The following is a 10,470-nucleotide window of genomic DNA, read 5'->3' as shown; positions in this document are numbered from 1 at the left end:
GATGGGCTGCAAGTTCGTGAAAGAAGAATATATTGTGAGAGGTATTTGTAATAATTGTAGCTTTTATCTATTTTAATTGTCCCACCGTCTAATATTTTATGATTCTTAGGCTGTGTCGAATAATCATCATGACTTCATCTGTTAATAATATTGGGATAAAGGTAATAAATCACAGTTTTCAATTGTATTCCCTTCAAATCTTATTTGCTCTTTTTGAACGACATATAGTTCAATTAGCATATATCATTAAAATAAAATGCTAAAATCAAATTTTCTTAACAATATATAATCGTGATGAGTTTTGCTAATTTTTTTTTACAATAACAATTATAGTTTATTGCAAAAATAAGAAAATATTTTGAGTGGTGAGAAGAAAAAAGTTCCTTCATATGGTAATGTTATAATGATAACAATAATAAATTAAATCACGAGTGTACAATGCCAACTTTTAATCTATCTAATGAATTGAGTACATAACTATCGTACTGAGGATTTGCTTGTGAGTTGGTTAAATATTGTAGATAGCAATTGTTCGTCTTATATTGGGAACCTAAAAGATGAAGTTCAATTTATGTACAATAAACCTAACAATTGGACGAGACAATTTAGATTTGAAAACAAATTTATATACACGAGAGCACCAAAAGCAATAACTTATATACACGAGAGCACCAAAATAAAGTGCATAATTGGAAAAATTATGATGCCCGTGCCAGAACGTGCCTGTGTTGAAAACAAATTTAAAAAATTTATAGATAAGTGACAAATGATGACAATTTTAAAATGTCATTAAAGCAACATTCGATTATGTTTCTTAACCGTCATCGAATGCAATTATTATGCAATTGTTTTAGCATGCATTTTTTTATTGTTTTTAAGAACTCTAGAACTTGTTATGGAAGTAAACTTAGCCACTTTATGGAAATGTTGATTATCAATTAATTTTTTAAAAATCAATTATTAAACACATGTTGATTCTCACACATAAAATTATGTTATACAAGTGATTAACATATTTGGTTGGTTTTAATAAACAAAACAAATTGCTTTTGGATGCTTTGAAAATATATTTTAGAAACTTCGATGACAAAATATCAATATTAGGTTGTTAGCTTTATTGTGAATGCTACTTACAAAAAAAAAAAAAAAAAAAACAAAAAATAAAAAAAAGATTTCTAACAAATTCCTGTTTTATTAGTTTCTCTAAAACGAAAGTGTTATTTTTAGCTTCCATGCCAAAATTTTACTTAATTCAATTGAGAAAGAAGTGCTATATAAAAAGAAAGTATAGAAGAAGATGGGCAAATACACACCAAAAATTGTGTAGTTCTTCTAATGTGTTTTTTCGGAGCTTGTCCTCAAATACTCCTTGGTTTTCAAAGTACCATCTATTGAGCGAATGCTAAATATATTTTTGTCAATTGAAGTGACCCTGTTGTAGAAAACAAAATGAGCGACCAGAATATGAAGCATACAAAATGTCACATCCATTTCTCATTAGGGAAGTTCAAGAGAATACCTAACTTAGCTCCACCTTCCAGTCTCAAAATACTATTGAAAGAAGAATGTGTTCCTCTGTATGGACCGAGTCAAAGAACTTCAAAAATTCACCTCCCCACCACATGTTCCATCCGTTATTTTACACAAGAAATTGGGGGTCAACTTTGGAATATTACCAAAAGGCATGCGTATTTCTCCATCTAGGCCGAGTAAATAATTTTCGAACTATCCACATCCTCCACCGCATGCCACTTCCGTTGTTGTAAGGAGGATTGTAAGTTTCATTTTGTGATGTGTCCAAGGAATATACCTACTCGACCATTAGAAGCGAACGGGTACCGTTATAAGTACATCATTAGCCCAAATTTTCGTCGCAATCCCCTCCTATTAAGAAATCTTGTTACCATTCTTAATACAATTGTCTTTATGATAATTTAAGTCACCATCCTTCAACTTAACAAGTATGAATAACGGAGGTGTACAAATTCATGAAAAAAATAATATATTGTGGGAGGCAATTATAATAATTATAGCTTCTATCTATTTTAGTTGTGTCTTCGTCTAATATTTTATAACCCGTAGGTGTTAGCTCTAAAAAAGAGCTAATTTTATAGACATAATTTTCTATATCTGGATAATTCTTGGATTCTATTGTCTCATTTTGTAGGAGAATTAATCCCATGGAGCCGACACATGGAAAAGACAAAGAATCGAACCAAAAGAGCATAAAAACTGAAGTGCAAACGCACTAAATCAAGTTGAGTTGAAAAAGGGAGATTTTCTCCTACGTCAGCATCATAACGCTTATCCCAAACCATAGTCCAATGCTCATTCGACGCTAAAGGCAGTAGCTCCAGGAATAGGGCAGCATCACACTGCTGCTCAGGGTTTCGCGACGCTTCGTATTTGAATCATCGCCACCGTTGCAATGCCCCCTGACATTGAAGCCTGACGCTAGAAGATAGTAGCACGGCGTCACAATGTTACGAACTTTGATGGAAGACCTAAGGCCCGTGCGGCGGGTTATGATTACACGACGTGTTGTTAAAAAAACCTTTATCGGTTACAAACTCATGTACAAATCAACGATGGAAATGGTTTGAGGTACAATGCAATTACACAAACATTAGTTGGCATGACTTATTTATTAGGTGAACATATGCGTATGAATATTTCTTATTTTGTTCCACCGCAGAATTGTCTGGTTGTATTAGATGGCATTTGCATCAAAGTAAATGTCAGTGCAACTGATCGCCTAAGGTATAGGATGAGGAAGGGTGAAATTGCAACAAATGTACTCGGTGTGTGTTATACAAATGGCGACTTTGTATTTGTCTTATTAGGGTGGGAAGGATCCGTAGCTGATTCTCGAGTTCTCAGAGATGCAATATCACGATCTAATGGACTGAAGGTTCCGAAGGGTAACTAGCTACACATACTATCTCTCCCTACTCATTGTATTTCTAATATAAGGTATGAAACAATTGGACGTTCAACAGGGTATTATTGTCTATGGTTCCATATAGAGGCAAAAGATATCATCTTTCAAAGTGGCGTGGAGAAGGTAATGCACCAACTCCATGAGAATTATTTAACATGAAGCATTCTTCTTTGCAGAATGTCATCGAGAAAATGTTCATGTTGTTGAAGGGTAGATGGGCAACCTTGCAAGGAAAATCATACTACCCAGTGCAAATCCAATGTCGAACCATCATGGCATGTTTCCTTTTGCACAATCTTATTAGTAGGGAGATAACTAACACTGAACTAACCGAGTATTTGGATGAGGTGGATTCAAGCTTTGCTACAACGAAGGGGGAGGGGGGAGGGCGAAGATGAGATCAATTATACTAAGAGTTCAAATGAATGGACCCAATGGAGGGATGAATTGGCGAAACAGATGTTTACTGAATAGGAGTTGAGTAGCGTGTTTATGCTTCTTTAATAAATTAAAACACTTATTTTCTTTGTCGTGTGTTGTTAAATGACTTCATTTGGAACTCTTTCATTATGTTTATTATGTTTTGTACTTTACTTCACCCATTAATTATGTTTCGTATTTTTGTTTATTGTTTAATTGTATTAAAATGTGTACGCGTATACACTAGAATGTCAAGTTCCTCAAGAGCCCTGAAGCACATTTGGACTGAAGAAGAAGAAGCGAAGTTGGTCAAGTGCTTGATGTCGTTAGTCACATCTAGTGGATGGAGATCAGACAATGGGACATTTCGACCTGGGTATTTGGCACAACTACAACATTTGATGGCTGTGAGGTTACCCAACTATAATATCCAAGGATCACCAACTATAGATTGTCGAGTCAAATCCATTAAAAAAAACTTGTAGTGCATTCGGTTGGAATCAGGAATTCCAATGCATCACTGAAAAGCGAAAGTTATTCGATGGATGGGTGAAGGTGCAAATTTGTCTAAATTGATTTATGAATATTGGTAACATAATCATAACATCCACTTCACCCTTTATGCAGAGTCATCTTGCAGCAAAGGACCTTCTACATAAGTCATTCTTATACTATAATGATCTGGCCTACGTCTTTGGAAAGGATCAGGCTATGGGAGGATGGTCAGAGACCTTTGCAGACGTCGGGTCTAATGTACGAAACCATATGAATGATGATGTTCCCATTCATGAATCACGGGCTATGAACATTCCCATGATATCTAGTCAGGGAATGGACATGTCACTAGGTGACATGCATGGAACACCAACTGGTCTAGCACGGAAGGAGTAAATGCTTCGATAGAAAGTAAGAGGATGTAAAGTTGGAATCAATATGAAACGGCAGAGATTGTAAATGACCAATTAAAGGCGATTGTAGAATGGTCGAAAGAGAAGCGTTCAACTGAAGTCGAATTACGTGCGAAAGTCATAAACCAACTTCGAGATATTCCTGAATTGCATAACCAACAGAGGGTGAAGATATTCCGTAGTGTGCAAGATACAGAGAGCTTCTTATCCGTTCCCACAACCTTACGGTTGGACTATTGCAACGTCTTATTTGAAGGGAATATTTGGTCAACCCGTGTTTTGGACTGCTTTTCAATAATGAACAATGATTACTTTGTTTCAATTATGCATTTAAGTTTGTAGTACATTTGGTATGAAATTTTCCTGGTCCTATTTTAATTATGCAATCATGAGTTAGTTATTTTGTCTTACATTTTTTTGTACTTCCAAAAAAGAGAGGTTTATATATGAAATACATGAATTGCATCCGAAAGTAATATACTTTTTTTTCCTTTTTGGCCAAGTTAACCAAGGTATCTCTCAAAATGAAAAAAAAAATGGTGGTTAGCTTTTAGCATAAGTTACAATCAAATTAATTTTGTGTAAATTGATGGAATATAAAGTCTTAATTATATTTTCAAAATATGATATTTCTTATTCATAATTATTAGTATTATAAAATATGGTAGTAGAAAAAGTTACATACGGTCTAACATAATTTACATTCAAATTAGAGGTTGTTATAATTCAGACTATAATAACCTGTACTCCAAACACAAACTATTATAAGACAGATTACAATATTCTGTACTCCAAACAAAGACTATTATAAATCAAACTATAATAGTCTGTACCCTAAACACAGACTATAAAAACAAATAGTTTATTATAACCAACAAATTATAATGACCACAAATTATAATAACCTACTATGCGCACCAAACGCCCCCTTCCTCTCCATGTTTTAGATTGAGAAAGAAAATGTGGGTGATGGGCCACGAATGGGAGGAGGAGAGAGAGAAAAGGGTAAAATTAGAATAAGAAAGAGATTGAAAAATGAAGGGGTAAAAATGTCATGTCAATCTTCGCTAACAACCGTGACAAAAAAAATTGACGACAAAGGTGACCAAATAAACCATTTTTCAAAAATTGAGAGGTTAAAATGTCAACTTTGAATATTTAGAGACATAAACATCGCCAAACCAAAAATCTGGAAACTAAAAGTGTATTCTTTCTAATTTTTAATAGGTCGTTTTTTTTCTTAATCCAATCTGTATGTGTTTGCTCTATTATACGATGTCACAAGTTTGTGCTTGATTGAGGAAATATTTATTTGGATGAATTTCGTAGTTGGTTTTAGTTGTAGTTTACTTTATATGTATAATAAACCTCATCTAATCGTTTACTTTATATGTATAATAAACCTCATCTAATCGTTTTTCTTATCTTATCATATTTTGATTATTCTTTTGTTCTGAAAAGTGCACGAAGAAAATCCAAAATCTTGGAAGCTATTGTTAATTTCCATGTTGTTGCTTGTTGATTTATGATGGAAATATGGGGGGGAAGCACTTGAAATATATTTGTTTATATAATTCCAATTCTTTACCATGCACTACTAAATGACCAATAAAATTAGCTAGTTCAATGTACTGGCACTTTTCTTTCATTGCCTTGATCTTACTCAAAGTATTTGTTTTTATTGACTTTTAAGTAAAATGTGAGTGTTTTAGAATTTTATTCTTTACTCCAATGATCTTTATCAGTTGGCAACGTGTAAAAATATAGAGAGGGTCTAAAGTGTTGAGTTGATTATTATATATAATGACTGTTATAGTCAGTGATTATTATACCATGGGGTTATAATAGTTTGTAGGTTGTAATAGTTTGTGCTTTTAGGAACGGTGAAAACTATTTTATTTTGAATTATAATAATTTGTATTTAGGGTATAGACTATGTCAGTTTGAGTAAGAAATGGTAAACGGTATAAAAAAGAGAGATTTGAAATAATAATACTATTGTTAATTGTAAGTTATAGTAGTTGATCAAGATACAACCTATTATAATTGGAGCCCAAATATGGTGTATCCATTTGATGTTTGTGGCCCAAACACCCCATAGAGATAGAATAAGTATGTGAGGTTAAGTATGAGCCCGAGCTTCATCTCGAGGTGTCCGACCTAGGTGATAGAGTTAGAGGTTGCAAAGCTTCAATTGTGTTCTTCCCTCAAGCATCTCTCTTTTTTTCTTTTTTTTCTTTTTTAATATTGTTCATCTCATCCTCAGGAGTCCAATGAATCTTTTTTTTCATAGAGTCAGTCGAGTCTGCATTTTATTTTCCAAAATCGAAAAAAATAAAAAGAAATATTTCCATCTTTGGAGTACTTGAATGCTTTAAATGTTCACTTCCCTGACCCATATTCATGGATTTAAAGAAGAAAGTGTTGGGGTTGATGCCCTAAATCTCGTGGTTCCGTAGTTTTTAATTGTAATGTACAAATAATTTATTTAGTTAATATAATAAATAGTATTTATTAAGATATTCAAGCCTAGGTGATATATATTAAGATATTCAAAGCTCAACTTAGTAATGCATGCTTAGATTTTTGTCCAAACTCTTGTTTCTGTTGTAAAAGCTTGTTATAAAGTAAAAGAAAGTTGTAAAAGGCAAAACATGTTGTAAAGTAAAAGAAAGTTTTGTATGATATTTTTGAAGGGGATTACTTTTATTTCTTTGTGACATGATTAACTTGGGGCAGCTATGACACTGGTAACTTCCTTCTGAGCTAGAGTATCCCTGAAGAATGAGTAAGGTTCGACACCTTCTAATGAGATGTTGCTCATAGTTGGATGTCTCTCATGTAACCCGTGTGGGCAAGTCAAAATGAAGGTAGCGTGTCTAGATAAGGTTTCATCATTTATATGCTATAAAAAAGTGTGGAAAAAAATGAAAGTGATGTACTCTTAAGTGTTTCATTGCCATTTTGAGCATAGAAATCTTAACTCTTGAGCCTTCAAGCAAAAATATGGGTAAAAGGAGATGAAGGTTGAATAAAACCTTTTCAAGCTTGTAAATACTTAGGTAGGATGGCTAGGCACGCGCGCGCACACACATGTAATGGATAAGGAATTAGTTTTAAATTTGCTATTGATTATGTTCGTTCAAGTGATTCTATCTTTGTCAATCTTTATGTTATCTTTAGCTTTGAGATTAGAGTCACTCATTTGAAGTAGATGATTTATTTTTATCTTCTTTATTTTTATTTTGTCCTGATCTAGAACGAGCAAAGTTTAAGTTGGGGGTGTTTGAAAGGATCTGAAATATGTTATCTTCATGCCTTTAATCTCCCTCGTTTATGACAATTAATGTGCTTAAATGCCTATATTTTGTAATTTCTTCAGCAAAAATCATACATTCCTGATAAGAATGCAAGTGCATGCGTTGGGTAATAATATAGTTAAAACGGTCTTAGTCGAGTATCATCCTTAGAAAATTAGTTTGATTAATCTTTTAGCCATTGAAAGATCAAAGGGACCGATGTATGGTGATACTTACGATAAAAAAATCCAAGGAAGTAAATAAAAGTGATCGAATATGAATATTATGAACAAAGAGTCGTTCTAGCGAATAGATTTCATCAAAGGCATCATTAAACATAATTGCTTGACTTTTGAAGTAACTAACACCAACACCTAGATCTAGAAGTCTTTTATCCAGATTGAATCTTTTGCAAACAATATTTTAATTCACTTAAACCCTAATAACTAATGACTTGAAATTTGATGATTAAGTAAAGCATTAAGACCCTTTATTAACAATCTCTACTGTTATCCAGCTACATCTCGTGTTTCAGAACGATAGTTTAACATGCATGATCTATCTAAAGCCTACTCACAAAAGCAAGATTTAAATCATTGAATTATTCAAACATTGATCAAACATTCAAAAGCCTTAAGAACAGTCATGCTAGAAGGCATAAATGCAAACTATCATTTAAGAAGCAAAGTGTTCGACAATTAAACCTAAGAATTCATCCACCGTAAAAATATGAGAAGTTTAGCCTAAAATGGCTTCCATGGACAAAACCATATCAAGAATACCAAAATACATAAAATAATTCTAGAAAAAAAAAAAGGGAAAAGAAGAGTTATTGGTCTTTTAGTTGCATCCCAAGGATGGAATTGGCCCTCCAACAATCTTTGATCTCTCCGGTATCAAGAAGACTCTAAACCCTATTTCTATGCCTAAAAAACTTCCAAAGTTTGATGTGGTTGTCGGCAAAAAACCCGAGGTTAAATAGGAAATTTTTTCCTAAAATGCATATTTTTTCCCAAAAATAACCTAGGGACGCAACGCTCTAACGGAGCATTGTTGTGTTGCCTCTTTTTCCTGAAGTGTAGGACTACCTTAAGAACCATAGCTGCACTACACTAAAAATACCTCATCTCGGGTCTGAAGCACATGGGACAGTGCCACTACGCTCCACGCTACACTGTCCTATTTTTTTGCAACTTGTAATTTCTTCAATTTTTCTTCCCTCTCTTCGATGTATAGCTTAGAGGTGACTGCTTTGGACATATGTAGGCTATTTTTGACTCATTTTGACTTTGAATCTATATCTTGAACATAACTCTGAAATCACTAACAAATACATCAAATCTAACAAAATTATCTTAAAACCTATCGTAAATCAAGAGTAATAAAAACACATTTTAGGTGCATTTCACCACCCCAGACTTAGAATTTTGTTAGGACCGCCCTTAGGTTCGAAATTTCATTCAAAATACCTATAACCCACGATTTTATTTAAATTTTGAAATGCAGCAACTTTGTGTTGTACAATTGTTCCTCTTTATATTTTTGTATGTTCTTAGTGCTGTAGATTCTGGAAATGTTTTGGGGAAAAACTTATGGAGAAGAGTTACACTGTAATTAATTTTTTATGCCAACCAATGTTACATTGCAATTGAGGGTTTCTTCAAATTTGGAGTTTGAATTGGGTTTCTGTGTTTGAATCTTGAACAATTACATTCTATTGAGTTTTTTTATGATCTCAATTGCCAAATATTTTTGGTGTTGTTAGGCCAGTCTTTTATTTTGAAATGTTTATGTCACAATTTAGTTTGTTAGTAAGTTAGATAATATCTTACTTTCTTTTAGTCTATTTTAAATACCAATAAAATCTAGGTTGTTATGATTTTAAAGAATATGTATTTTTAGAATAAATTAATTGTAGATACTATTTGGGATATAATTAGTAATTAATTTTGATAATTTTTATAACCTAAAAGCATCTTGTTATTTGCAAAATGAAACTTTAAAAAAATGCAATTTCTTTTGTTAGCCTAAGAATAATAAACCAAACCCATGAGTATGGTAAAGGGTTTTTTTAATGAATGCATGGCTATAAAAAAAATCTGAATTCATCTTCTACCTCTTGTAATTAATTGTTAGTGATCGGTGACAATCGTTGATAGTCAAACCCTCGTAAGTATCGTCATCGATAGCCATTTATCGACCATCATGATTGTAATGGACGATAGTCGTTGGTCGACCATCGTGATGGTTGTCGGCGATCGACTGCCCTGATATTGTTGGTGGCAATAATCACGATGATTATTGCTAGCCAACCTTTATAATCATCATCATACATATACATTCACATTAGTGGAATGTATTGGGCGATCTTTGTGGGTTGTTCGGAGTGAGGTTGGGAGTTCTTGGTGCTTGAGGGCTATCTTGCGTAGTAGAGATAGATTCAAGTATTTGGTTCGTTTAATGATCGGCGATGGTCGATCTTGTTTTGTTTGGTGGGATCCTTGGCTGCTGGAGGGTACGATTTTGGATTCATTCGGATTTACGGTGGTTTATGATGCAGGGAGTAGTTTAGAAGTGCGGTTATCGGAGTTCATGGATGGTGAGGGATGTTGGAGGTGGCCCATAGTGTCTTGGGAGCTGCTTAAGATCTGGGGTCTTCTTCAGACAGTGGGGCCTAGGGTGAGGGGGGGAGGATTATTGGGTTTGGGTGCCAGATGCTAGCGGTCGGCTTTCTATCGCTAGTGCGTAGGAGAATTTTCATCCTCGCCATCCTCGGATGGCTTGGCCTAATATTTTGTGGGCGGGGGGTGGTATTTCGCGCCACTCCTTCTGTACGTGGTTAGCTGTGAGGGATAGGTTGGGTACACGGGATTGGTTGAGGAGTTGGGGAGTGTTGTCAGAG

The 10,470-nt window shown here is 34.0% G+C and overlaps 1 protein-coding gene across 1 annotated transcript; it reads left to right on the top strand.

Moving 5' to 3' along the window:
• Nucleotides 1-2,659: 2,659 nt before the first annotated feature.
• On the top strand, nt 2,660-3,339 carry LOC150037581 (uncharacterized). The gene is made up of 3 exons (XM_090310767.1): nt 2,660-2,921; nt 3,000-3,064; nt 3,118-3,339. The coding sequence occupies exons 1-3, from the start codon at nt 2,660-2,662 to the stop codon at nt 3,337-3,339; spliced, it is 549 nt and encodes a 182-aa protein (XP_090166893.1).
• Nucleotides 3,340-10,470: the final 7,131 nt, after the last annotated feature.

The sequence above is a fragment of the Benincasa hispida genome, chromosome 2 (genome assembly GCF_027475165.1).
Source record: "Benincasa hispida cultivar pf3 chromosome 2, pf3_genome.v1.1, whole genome shotgun sequence".
NCBI lineage: Eukaryota > Viridiplantae > Streptophyta > Magnoliopsida > Cucurbitales > Cucurbitaceae > Benincasa > Benincasa hispida.
This window is presented reverse-complemented; position numbering and strand designations above follow the sequence as displayed.